This window comes from Cydia strobilella, chromosome 3 (assembly GCF_947568885.1).
Source record: "Cydia strobilella chromosome 3, ilCydStro3.1, whole genome shotgun sequence".
NCBI lineage: Eukaryota > Metazoa > Arthropoda > Insecta > Lepidoptera > Tortricidae > Cydia > Cydia strobilella.
The window spans coordinates 15,136,209-15,149,988 of record NC_086043.1 but is presented as its reverse complement, the minus strand read 5'-3'; the positions used below and the strand labels follow the sequence as shown (position 1 = coordinate 15,149,988).

General features: G+C 39.2%; 1 protein-coding gene across 5 annotated transcripts in view; it reads left to right on the top strand.

Annotated features, from left to right (window-relative positions):
- Nucleotides 1–9,647, top strand: part of LOC134755949 (phosphatidate phosphatase LPIN2) — a 48,286-nt gene extending 38,639 nt beyond the window's left edge. For 2 of the 5 annotated variants that reach the window (XM_063692655.1, XM_063692654.1), the window contains exons 10-17: nt 25–152; nt 1,426–1,670; nt 2,160–2,287; nt 3,060–3,208; nt 4,474–4,612; nt 5,470–5,685; nt 6,154–6,257; nt 9,128–9,647. In XM_063692655.1, coding sequence (XP_063548725.1) covers nt 25–152; nt 1,426–1,670; nt 2,160–2,287; nt 3,060–3,208; nt 4,474–4,612; nt 5,470–5,685; nt 6,154–6,257; nt 9,128–9,278 — 1,260 coding nt within the window. In that variant the 3' untranslated portion in view covers nt 9,279–9,647. Of the gene's footprint in view, nt 1–24; nt 153–1,425; nt 1,671–2,159; nt 2,288–3,059; nt 3,209–4,473; nt 4,613–5,469; nt 5,686–6,153; nt 6,258–6,418; nt 6,667–9,127 lie in introns of those variants that run through there. The other 3 variants (XR_010129090.1, XM_063692657.1, XM_063692656.1) reach the window with 3 other exon arrangements.
- The last annotated feature ends 4,133 nt before the right edge of the window (nt 9,648–13,780 follow it).

The following is a 13,780-nucleotide window of genomic DNA, read 5'->3' as shown; positions in this document are numbered from 1 at the left end:
TATAATATTATGTTTCGTGTTTAGCGCGTGCTGGAGTCGCTAGAAAAGAGCATAGAAAAGGAAGGATCGGAACCGCCGGCCGCGGACGCCAAGCCACGCGGCTACTCGTGGTGGAGCTGGCGCCGCTCCAACGCTGGGCCTGAAGCCAAACGGTTAGTCATCCCTACTCTACATACTTTCTATCTACAGATGTGCGTGTTGCCGAAAGTTTCTAAAACTTGGAAATGTTCTCGGATATTTCAGGAAAACTTCATATGAAATAAAGGAAACTTTCATTTTGAAAATGGAAAATTTCGATCCCAATACAAAAATATGAAATGTTTCGCAATTTTGAAAAGTTTCCGACAGTACATCAGTAACTAGATTTGGTTAGTAAGGACTCAGTCGAGTCTTAGACTTGTCTCAATTCGATTCATACGTTTAATAGGGTATTTGACAAATTTTTATTAATGGTATCAGTCAATCAGGTTTGTTTTGAGGATCAAATGTCTGTATGAGACCCATTATCTTAAAGCAATACAAAAGTCACAAATGATGGTCAGTCGCTTCTAACAAAATACATCGTGACGTCACCATGTAACGTCGTTATTGCTTAGAAGCCGTTTCGATGTATGGAAAACAAGGAAATTGTGATTTTGTCGGTGAAATATTGCGTTTATGTATATTGTTGCTGTACACTATTTTGTTTAATAAAATGTGAGGAATCGAATGGTACCATTATTTTTTCCTATTTGAAAGGGAAAAAAAATATTCATGTATATTTTATTATTCCCATATATTTTTCAAGTCGCCAATTTATTGTTATTAATTGCTCATCTTCTGTCTATAAAACGCGGCCTCAGTACATGCAGCACAGATCCTCCGATTAGTTAAGAATCTTAACTTAGGTACGTGATTTTTTCTAATGCTATTTAGTTTTTTGCACCCCACTACCTAAAGCTTGTCTGGAAGAGATCGCTCTCTAGCGAAAAGGCCGCCTGTTGTTTACCTCTGTCTTCATGTATTATTTGTGTTTTCATGTACATTTATTCAGAGGTTGTGCAATAAAGAGGATTTGTATTGTATTGTGATTTACGATCTTAACATAAGATCGTACAGCCTGCAATAATATGTTACTCTTCGATGGCCGCAAAAATATGCGACATGCTCTTATTTATGGCTCTACAAATAAGATCGTTTCATTGCGGCCTTCGAAGAGTAACATATTATTCCAGGTGACTGTACCTAATTAAATGATGTCTTGTACGACGTATATTTTACCAGTTGTTATGTGAATAATATTTTATATTTATTCGCGTTCGCGAGTGTTCGCTTACGTAAGACGCAGCTTAGCGCTGGCCGATGTAACCGTGATAACAATGCTAAAGTATAAGTACCTATTTATGTTGACTTTCCTAATGAACAAATTGTCTCTAATCATTATAGCATGGAGCCAACTAAGGATGAATTCAAGAGTTCCAGTTACCCGGAAACAGAGTACCTTAGCATGGATTTGAAAATGGAAACTGCCGAAGGAATAGTCGCCGAGGAGGTTCTGCCCGACGAAAAGTTAGAAACAGTGGACGTCGAAGAGGCCAATGAACCTATCCATCTCATGGACCCTACTCTAGACCCATATCAAAAGGACGAGGGTCAAACCATGCTACTGGAAAACAAACCTCTTGATCAAGGTATTAAGGTCTATAATTTATTAGGTAAAAAAACTACTGAGTCATCTACTCGGTAGTTTTTTTGCACAAAAACGGCTCTTATTATAAGTCATCACCCTCCGGTTTAAAGTCGAAGTCGGTTTTTTATCGCGGCACGTGCAGTGCTCGTGGTTGGCGTGTCTATTAATGTCTTTCACACTTTCATATTTTTGCGGTTTATTTTTATCTACGAAAAAAGTACCTTTGTGGTTTTTGATACTTGACGTTTGTTATGCATTACTTACTGAACTGATTTGGCGCACAGTAGGTGCTTTATTCAACCTTTTCGTATTATCATCAACATTTTATAAGGTTGTATAGATATCGCCGTTTTCTAAGAGTAAACGCTAGTAAATGAAATTAGTTTGTCGCTAGTCTCTGATCGCCGCCAACAGGACACTTGCCATAGTACACCAACCAAAGGTCACCACCATAAAGTTGGCACTCTGTATGAAACTGCGTTGTTTGCAGCGGACCACTCTGAACACCAGGAGCACGCGGAGCCGAGCTCTTCGGACTCTGAGCAGGAGCAGGCGCAGCGGGCTTCGCGCAGACACTCCACCTTTAGGAAAACGCTACGGCTCTCTTCGGACCAGATCGTTAGTACCTATTATATTAAATAAATTAATTACTTATTTTGTTACTTTTCGTAATTCGAAGTTATCATTAAGAGGAAAGGGGACGGCCGTTTCTCCATACAACCGTAGTCCCCATTTTCCTCTCTGGGTATAGGGAATATTACGCGAAACTGCGTCCGTTACCACAATCTGAGGGTCTATCGCGAAACAAAAAAATCGAATTTTCGTTATCTAACATCTCTGTCACTCTTGCATATTCAAACGATAAAGAGGCAGATAGCGAAATTTCGGATTCGCGTTTCCCGGTAGGTCCTCTGTAAACAAACCGCCTTGATTCATCAATGTCATATTTTATTATGTGATTGATTACAACAAACTGTGTCAAAATATTTTCAATAATGTTAATATCCAGAGAGGAAAATGAGGATTACGTTTGTATGAAAAGGCGATTTCGCGCAGGTCCTCCACTTTTATCTTAAAAACTTTATTAGATTTGAGTGAGGTATTATTATAGTACCTGCACTATTATAAGTATTATGAAGTTAATATGTCCGAACTTAGTTTTATTTTAATATAAATGCTTTTGCCTAGATTGGTTAGAAGGTGAAATGGAGTTTTATTTTTCCAGAATGAAACCTAACCTTCGTAATATGGCAGCTATAGAGTTAAAAAAATATTGTTAGAGAGTTTTTGAGAACTATACATATAGACAAAAAACACCTTTTAAAGATTTAACTCAATCAGGACTTTATAAATTATGAAGTTGATCTAAAAGCTGACATGTTTTTGACAGAAAAAGCTCAACCTTCGCGAGGGCATGAACGAGATGGTGTTCAGCGTCACGACCGCCTACCAGGGCACCACGCGCTGCAAGTGCAACGTGTTCCGTTGGCGTTACGATGACAAGATCGTCATCTCTGATATCGACGGCACCATCACCAAGTAAGTACCCGGTAATATCATTACAAGCCGGGTTTCATGAGGGCCTTGTAATAGAACTGTAAGTTGTGTAAGTGCAACACGTAGAAGTATACAGGAACAAATACCTAGGAACTCCGTGCACACTAAAAGAGGCAGTTAGCAACCTGAAAACATTGTTAGGCTTTATGGAGGAGCTGTTGTGGTTAGAGTAGCGCTACCTCGTTTCACGCAAAATAGGCACAATAGTTGTAGAGTTGCGAAAAATGCCCTGAAGCACTAACTAACTAAGTGCAACACGTAAGCTACGACACTTCCACTCTTTTTGCGCCGTATTAAATAAAACCTACCAGGGCCCCACGCGCTGCAACCTGCAGTGTACCGTGATGACAAGATCGTGATCTCTGATATCGACGGAACTATCAGCAAGTAAGTGCTCAGTATCTATACCTATCTGGGATGCGAATATTACAGTTATGTACGGTTCACAGGAGTCAGGTTCGTGGGAATAGAGTCAAGGTAATTCAAACCTTCTTTATAGCAGTTACATTCCATATTTAAATGGCAGCGCACACGCAACTGAATTAAAAGTCGGCATTTGTATTGTCGTATCCGCTGAAAATACAACGTGTACACGATAAACTAGTCTCTTTCGAACTGTACTAAACAGAAAGACTGATGAAAATGATTAATATGATCTAGACATTTAAGCGAAGCATAATAGCTGGCTTTCTACAGGGATCGGTCACGCTACATACCTTACGTTCGAACAATTTTTCATGCCTCATATTGTAGTTTACGATCACGACTCGAAGTTAAGTGATTAAGTGAGTGAAGGATTACTCATCGAGTTTCCCCAACTTTTTCTGATTTTTGCTTGTCAGTTACAGAGTGTTAGTTTACATTGTACCGTCCTGCTGTGTTTTGCCTTACGCAACTGATGGTAAGCGATTACCGTCATCCATGGACACCTGCAACACCAGAGGGGTTGCAAGTGCGTTGCCGGCCTTTAAAATGGGAGTACGCTCTTTTCTCGAAGGTTTGAAGGCCGTATCGGTTCGGAAATACCGCAGGCGATAGTTGATTCCACAGTTTATCTGTGCGAGGCAGGAAGTTTCTGGAGAAACGCACAGTTGGAAACTGCCAACTATATAAGGGTGGTCCATCTTTGTCCAATGTCTCTTACGTCTCACATTTTGCTTAATGAGAGAGTGAGACGCAATGACATTGGACAGGTGGAAAACCACCTTTTGTGGCTTCTGTTGTGATTTAAAACACTCATTTTTCAGGTCTGACGTGCTGGGACACATCTTCCCGCTCGTGGGCAAGGACTGGGCGCAGTCGGGCGTGGCACAGCTGTTCACCAAAATCAAGAATAATGGCTACCAACTGCTGTATCTGTCCGCGAGAGCCATCGGACAGGCTAGAGTAAGCTTACTACTTGTGTACATTGTATTGAACAGTAGTCAAAATTGTATTTTGTACTTTTACTAAGTAATAGAAGGTTCCAAATTCATAAACAACAATTGGTTCTAGAACTCTTGAATTGGTTGAGCTGTAGTCCCTAACTACGGGTTACTTTTCTTAGGGCCATTTGTACCATCACACTAACCCGGGGTTAAGCGGTTAAACCGTTAACCCAGTGTCAAATTGTACTGGTTACCATGGTAACTCCAGGTTTAACTAGTTAATCCTAGGTTAGTGGGATGGTGCAAGTGGCGCTAATACAATCAATGGATAATTTGCGTTATTACTTAATAGGGTATTCCACAATTTTTTTATTAATGGTACTCGTATCACTGGTATCAGTTGATCAGGTTTGTTTAGAGGATCAAATGTATTTGTGGGACCCATTGTCTTAAAGCAATACAAAAGTCACAAATGATGGTCAAAGTCTGGCACCCGCACTTTACTGACGAAACGCTTCTAACAAACTGGCATTACATCGTGACGTCAGCATGAAACGTCGTTATTGTTTAGAAGCCGTGGAAAACAAGGAAATTGCTATTTTGTCGGTGAAATATTGCGTTTATGTATATTGTTGCCGTACAATATTTTTTTAAATAATATGTAAGGAATCGAAAGGGATCATTATTTTCTTCCTATATGGAAGTTAATTTTTGTTTGAAACTGAAGTCTTGTATTTATTTATTATTCCCATATATTTTTTTAAGTTTTCAATTTATTGTGATAAATTGCTCATTTTATATTTATTTAACAAGATTTAGTTATAAAATGTAACATGTGTTGAAGATTGAACCGTATTACCGTGTGGTATTGATCAGGTGACGCGCGAGTACCTGCGCTCGATCCGGCAAGGCGAGACGTGCTTGCCGGACGGGCCGCTGCTGCTGAACCCCACGTCGCTGCTGCGCGCCTTCCACCGCGAGGTGATCGAGAAGAAGCCCGAGGAGTTCAAGATCCAGTGCCTCGCCGACATCAAGGCGCTCTTCCCGCAGGGCTCCAACCCCTTCTACGCCGGCTACGGCAACAGGGTCAACGTAAATATCACACCTTACTTATCAGATTCTCTTTTTATCTCATATATACATTTTACACAAACCATTTCTCTTTTGTTCATTACTATAATTTTGACCACTTCAGACGTGGCTAATTCCATTGTTTTAGCCGAGTCATTGACCATATACACCTAACTAGCCAAGTAGATGATTCTCTTGGCAGTGGTGGATTAGCCACGTGGCAAAAATAGTAAATGCCTTTAGGGGGCCCCGCGCACCTATTGTGGCCGTAAAAAACCTAAGTTTGACTTCGTTCCCTTCGTTCGGCAAAATTAAAACAATCCATGGGCCCCATGATAGAATTTCCTACAGGCCCCGCGCTGGCTTAATCCGGCACTGTCTCTTGGTTACATGTAGTTTGATTTAGGGCAGTAGCTTATTAGGTGTCATCATTTTGTATTATTTTTTTCACATTTCATACCATTAATACTAATGTTTTGCATGTTTTAGGATGTGTGCGCGTACCAGGCCGTCGGTATTCCTATCGTGAGAATATTCACCATCAACTACAAAGGAGAGCTCAAACACGAGCTGACGCAGACATTCCAATCGACGTAAGTACCTCGAAACCTAACTGACCTTACGAAATCGCATTTAACAGCCTAAGGCTTTAACAATGTGCAAGGCGGGGCCCTGCCTAGTGACTCACACAGCTCACCATTCACTAACACTCCGTACTTCCACATTGTAATAAAGAAGTATATTTTTATTTCAGCTACAACGTGCAAAGTGACATGGTCGATGATTTCTTCCCGCCACAAAAATGTGATAAAGTTGTAATAAGCTAGCCCAAACTCAAATAACCTTAGTTAAAGTAAATAGTGGCGCACAAACAACGCAATGGTAAGCCGTATGGCATGACGTAAGGGCTTGTCACCGCCGCCGCCGCACCTCATCTCCATACGAAATACTTCCTAACGTCATAATACCGTACCGTCCAATCAATCAACTACGCCTCGACAATAATCTTTGATATTTTGCAGAAGGATAATGTAGGGTACTTAATTTTTTCAGCAATTTACTCTACTTTATCAAACTGTAAAATATCAAAGAATACAGGTGTAAAAAAATTATGGGCCCTGGAGGGAAAGTGCCTTAAAACCTTAAGTTAGCTCATTTTACTTAGCTTAGTTAGCTTTATTTTACTTTATATCTCTTTTTTTTCAATTTTGCTTGTCTAAAAATATTCTTAGTAAATATTCGATTTTATGGATATTTTGTACGACAGACGAGTGTAAGACCTAATGTTGTATCGATTAGTAGAATAAAAAACCGAGTCTTTATTTTTTTGGATTTTTTAGTCGGTTCGATTCTCGGGCGAGACAAGCAAATTTAAAAAATCCTTGAATACAGTTTTGTTGCTTTAAAAAAATAAAAGAATGTTTCTTTTAAGTAAAATAAGCTAACTTAAGGTTTTTAAGGCACTTTCCCTCCAAGGCCTATAGATTTTTTCCACGCTGTATAAACAGAGTGTGAATACTTCTAGTTGATTGGGGTAAAAATCGATAACTCCATTGCTCAGTACTGACCAATAACAAACAGTTATCATCGACAAGTCATCTGTTCTGTCTTCAGGCAGCATAATTATCACTCACATGTGAAAAAAAAAATACAAAGACAAATATCCCGAAGTACAATATAACCAAACTAATTACTACGTGAAGCTAAAAAATGTTTTAAAATGCGCGTCAATAATAAAAAGTAAAAAATAGCAATAGATTTATAGAATAGCAATACTTTGCGTTATATTTTATTACTAACCAAGTTACCACATGTGAGAACTAATTATTTACCAACCACCATGTGATCTCAAAATCTTAAAACATCGAAACATAGACTTTCCGTCTTCCTTTTGTCTCTGTCTTCGGTGATGGGGTTCAAATTCTGTTATGGTATCACTAATTCACATTATCGGCATATTTAGATTTATTGTAATTGTGCAATTGTTGTTGTCTTTCCAAAAATATAAAAATGAAAATTTAACCCCTTTATGTCATAAAAAATATTTGTTTAATATATTGAACTTTAATAGCTATCAATAGAGTTGAATATTATAACTGCCATAATTATATGGCATCGTATGCGGTAAAGGGTTATTTTTTCTGTTCCTGATAATTAATGAAATAATAAAAATGGATACACTGACAACAACAATTTTTGAACATAACTCAAAAGGCACAGTCATTATTGGACATTCAAAGTCTGTTCCAGACAATCATGGTATTCATTTCGGATGGATCGATTGAATCTGTGTTCCACCAAAATGTTCCACATTGGCAATATCAGCAGCTAAAATGTGTTTTCAGTGCCGTGAATACTTCATGCGTCATGTCATAAGTTATCATAAGGCCATTGTGTTGTCAATTTGAATTGTAGAAATAGTTACTGGGTACTAAATCATCGTCGTTTATGTGGGGGAAAAATACCTATCTCATTTGACCGATGTAGAAAATTATAGTTAGCTACCTTACAAATATTGCAATGACTGATGCCAGTTTTGTAATAGTAGTAACAGCATAGGAGAACAATAAAATTAGCCAGAAATTGAACCTCCTTCCAACAGTGTTTTGCGTGAAATTGCTATCTTCTTTCAAATCTTTGTTGCCGAAATGTACATTTGAGAAGTATGACTGCAAACATGAACCTTTCAATGCCTTGACTTGCTTTTTTTTCAGGTATATCAATTACAGTATCACAAATAAATAGCATTTTTTCTATCTTATTCTCAATATGTTAAACTCGCAAGGTGACACTTGGCAGTTGACATTCTTCAACATGCAATAAACTGCTCGCAAGCAACTGATGGTCGATTATTCCTAGCCTGTCTTAAGTTTCAGCATTTACTTGTCTATGAATTATAAATCTTGCCAGTCTTACGTTTGCATTTGAATCCCCGCAATCTACATTTTTTGTCATCATGAATCAATAATTCTATTTTAATCTCACGAACATGACGGCATGCACAATTTAATTCGAATTAATTTAAACCGAGGTAGCACATTTTTCACTGGTTCCTGCGCATATCGAACAAAGAAATTTGCATAGATTTTTTCTCTCCATAAAGGATTTAAAAAGGTTAACCACTTTAGCGTAACTTGCACAGTAGTCGAAGGGATCTACGATTTTTCCAATTTGCGGGGGCTCTAAGTTGTGGATTAAGAGTACCTTATTACACAAGCCAAGAGTGATCAATGGTAGAGAAAATGTAAAGCCTAAAAAAAAACGTCTCGAATTTCACAGCTAGCTTTGGCTGTCTAAAGTTGATTGGCAATTCAGTTACTACAAAACATATGACGGCTATATCTAGCTCGGCTGTCAAACTCGGGGGCACTTCTTCTTAGAGCGCACCCTTCTTCCACAATCAATCTCCTCTTTTAAAGTGTTCGCTAGCAGGTAAGTAAAGCAGTATATTTGTATGTGGCAGGTACTCCCACATGTCGGTGCTCGTGGACCAGGTGTTCCCGCCGGCGCTGTGCGAGCCGAGCGACGAGTTCTCGCAGACCGTGTTCTGGCGCGAGCCGCTCCCCGCGCTCGACGTGCCGGCGCCGCCCGCGCCACAAGTCAACACTAACTAGTCACCGAGCAACACTACACTACACTATACATATACATGCCTCCAGCCCAGGCCCTTTACACGAGGCATAATACACTGAGCCAACAACGTCAAGAAACTACTTGAAAGTATTAATTACAATCTAGGCGCTGGTAGCACAACTACTTACGACGACTTTAGATGTTTTTGGCGTTCTAAAGGCTCGGCAAAACACAAGGCGCGACGCAACGCCGCGTCCGCGCCGCGTGATGCCTGTTCAAACAGGTCGCGCGCGGATCGCGCCGGCCTCGCGCTCTCAACACGCCCGATACAGCAGCATGCGCGCACGGAACGTTTCTCATTCACGTCCGACTGATGTGACCCAGCGTGCCGCCGCGTCCGCGCGGCGCGGGGCGCGGGGCGCGGGGCGCGGGGCGCGGGGCGCGGGGCGCGGGGCGCGGGGCGCGGGGCGCGGGGCGCGGGGCGCGGGGCGCGGGGCGCGGGGCGCGGGGCGCGGCAGAAGCGGGGCGCGATGCCGCCGCCACCGGGACGCAGTCTGTTTGACGTCGCCAACCTGTTAGCATGGGCGGCGGTCGTGCCGCGCGACCGCGGCGCTGCGTCGCGCCTTGTGTTTGGCCGAGCCTTAGAGGCTTTAGCCTTAAAGGTTAAAGTATTTAGGTGAATATGGAATGCACCAAGCTCTGTCGTCATACACCATTTTTAAGCGATCACTATTTGAAATCTAAGGTTGACTATTATTTGTCTAAAGTAGTATAATTTCAATCGGCAGATACCGTAAGATACGGTATCTTACGATATATTTTACGTACTATTTGACAGAATCCACACACGAAGCTGTAGTATATATTTTGGTATCTTACGATATCTTATCGCAAGGCATCTTAAGGTACCTTAAGATGTTATTAGCTCGGAATATTACGATATATTTTGGTATATTTCGTCTCTCTCACAATGTAGGTGCTAGACAGAGAGCGTTATATATTTTGATATTGTTGGCGTGTGGTGCTTAGCGATACTAAGATATCTGTCGGTATCTTACGTTATCTGCCGATATATTATCGCTCCGTCTGTGACGGGCTTAACTATCTACATGTGTAACTAGGTTTGATATATCAAAAACTTTTGTGATAATTTGCGTGTCGGGAAGTTAAGGTGCTATGATTTAAAATTTTGTTAAGAAATGTTTTTATTAAATCAAATTATCTCTCTCTTACATTACACACTTCGCTGCATTGGCCTAAATATTCGTGATGAATATCTCTTATCCCAAGAACGCAAAATATATGAGACAGAGATGGATGTACGTAAATACCTACGGCGAAGTATATAGGCGCCGTAAGTTCGAATTCACTTGATCGTGTTTGCCCAAATATTTGTGTTGTGTCTCTTTCCTAAGCATAGCCAAAAGAAAGAGAAGACGCCGATATTGCGCAAATTATACAAAAAAGAGAGTTCGACCTAAAGTATCAGCTCGATTAACTTGTTTATTCCGGTATAAATTAGTTATTCTAAAATAAAACTTCTTGTATCTTAGAGACATTATAGTGGAATTAAGAATAAAACGTTGGTCGAGTCGAGTCAATGATATAATGTGGTATGTGGTATTAGTGGATATAACCTCTAAGTATCCTCACATGCAATGCAGCACTTTGAGATTAGCCTTGCGTCAGGCCATGGACGATGGACGGGACGGCGTTAGGTCATTGAGTGACTTATCAACGTTCGATATGCGCCATAACACGATGTGGGATCTATCGCCGTAAAGAAAAACACGAGACTTATAATATTATCAAAGATTATCGGTACAAAAATAGCAGATTATAATGTACTATTTATTTCTAATAATGACATGTAACTTATTATAGGTCAATTTATTTGCCAATGACGGCACAGTTAACAAAAGATATTTATAAAACTAAAAGAATACCATACACAAGTAAACAATAAAGACCTTCAACCTTCGTGCGAAATTTATAGAACTGAGATGACGTGTACAGTACCCATGACGTGTATAGTGTTGATTGTAGGTACACAAATTACTTCTAAAACAACGGAGGTAAATAAATTTAATTTTTATTATTGTCTATCAATACGACTGAGTTAGATACTTACCGACTGCAATAATATAATCTATCATGGTGCAACTATGCTAAGTTATAAATAAAAATACCCCACGACATAAGTTTCATAAGACATCAAACTAACAATTTAAAATTGGAAACACGATTAGTTTATGTTTGACTAGTGCGTTCTTAAATGCTGTGATACAACCTACAAGGTGATCTCGAGTTCGTGACGCCAGTACGCGAATGGTGCGGTCTCCTGACTAGCTTAATTCTGATGCTAGAATATTATGTCCCGACTTGTTCAGTGGCATCCGTTGCTTGCTGTCGCTGCTACTTATTAATAATGACAGCTTTTATGAATAGGTTCACTTGTAACAGATACCCGAGCACTAGGCTTTAGTTATAACGTACGATTTGCTTTCATATTCAATAGTGCGTCTATAGACACGTAGTTTTAGTTTAAAATATAATTTACAAAGACTGGTATGGTTCCATGATTGATTGTACGTAACGTATCATGAATTTGTAGATTTAAGTCTAGGGTCATGTTATGAGTTTTGGTTTGCTGATCGTTGTATGCTGTGATGTCGTCGATTGATGATGCTATGCTTTATTTTTGTACTGTGATTACTTATTTGTATGTATGATTAAGTTTTCTTGTTTAGATTACAAACTCAAAACCTCCATAACAAATGCCAGGGCATAGCCCTTTTATGATTTGTATTTGACATGTTTTATAGATAATTATTAGTCATTATTTTTTGTAGGTACTATTACAGTGTTATGAAGAGAAAGAAAGTCAACAAAGTATTCGTGTCGTAAAAATAGCAAATCGCTCTAGCGTCTTGGCGTTATCGCCGCCCTTGTTTTGCCCTTATATTTATTTTCTATGAATTAATTGCACGCGGTGACACCAGCGTTTAGCCACGTTTAGTGAAACGGCTAGTTGGACGCCACGAATTTTTAGTTGACTTAGGATTATTATAACTACTCTCTTGCTATATAAGTTCATGAAAATTGTTTTATAATGTTTTGTCTGATTAGAATTTGGTATTTTTCTTTTAAAGCTAAATAGATAATTTATTGTTGTGTCTGTGATTATTTTAATAAACATTTTAGTATACCTAGTGTGTTTTATTTTGAATTAGAATTTGGTTTTGAGGAAAATCATGTAAAATGTAATTATATGTAGTTATGTGAAACATTATACATATTATTTGAAGACATATCACCAACTGACTGCTACGTCTGCCTCGGATTGCAAAAATATGTGGAAAATTAATCAGAGGGCCTACCGCGAACACGGAAGTTCGCAAAAAGCGGGCAACTTTTTCGTTTACTCCGATTAAGGCGTAAGTAGAGTGACAGAAAGATGCCCACAATTTGCAAACTTCTGTGTTCGCGGTAGGCCCTCTGTAGGTACCTAAACCGGATTTTTCAGCAAGCGAGGCACGAATGCTAAGTTGCCAACTCCATCAATATTGTAATAGTAGTAGAAGTAAACTCTTTATTGTACAAAAAGACATTAAAAATAACATACAACTTGTAAGAATGTACAAAGGCGAACTTATCCCTTTAAGCTTTAAGGCATCTCTTCCAGTTAACCTTTGAACAGATGAAAGGAGAGAGTGAAAATGTACAACAAGGTACCAGAAAGACAAAGGATATATAAATACATACAAAATTTATAGGATAAACACATATTACACAAAAAGGAATGAGGAAAGTACACTAAAAATTGGAAAGAAGTAGAAAAATATAAAACAACTGTACAATAGAAATATAGACAAATTGATCAGTCAGATAACCAGAGCTTCTTTAACCTCTCGTTGAGCGACGCAACCGATTGTGCCTGTCTGAGCGAAACAGGCAGCTCATTCCACAGCTTCACTGGACGCACTGCGAACGATTATTGTCTAGCGCTAGGTATTAACGGTGAATTCCCATTTGTCCCCGGCCCCTTGTGATTGCCGCCATACATGAGGCAGAGACAATTGGGAATGATTAATGTATGAAGCGCCTATTCCCATCAGTGCCCGGTAGGGCCAAATGGGAATTCACCATGATCGAATTTTGTCGATTTTTATTAATTTTAAAAGCGTTACCCTACAATATCGAAATTCGAAAGCTATAAAATTATTATTTAAGTTAAAATTGTTTTTTCTTCTTTTTTTATTTATAGTACCACATAATAAATAACCGAGTAAAGTTGGATTAAAAGTCCGAGTTAGAGGTTACTTTGGGAATTAATTGTATCGAGCGAAGTGTCATGTCATAATTCGTGTATCGGAAGCTATGATATTAAAGTTAAAGATAATATAGTCAAGAACTACATATATTTTTTCCACGTCTACGAATATCAACGCCTCTTAGAAAAACAGGATCATATAAGGAGATTTTTCGCCTTCTGGCTCAGGGAACCGCCTTAACAGCTCATTATTCGCTTCGCGAGCATAAC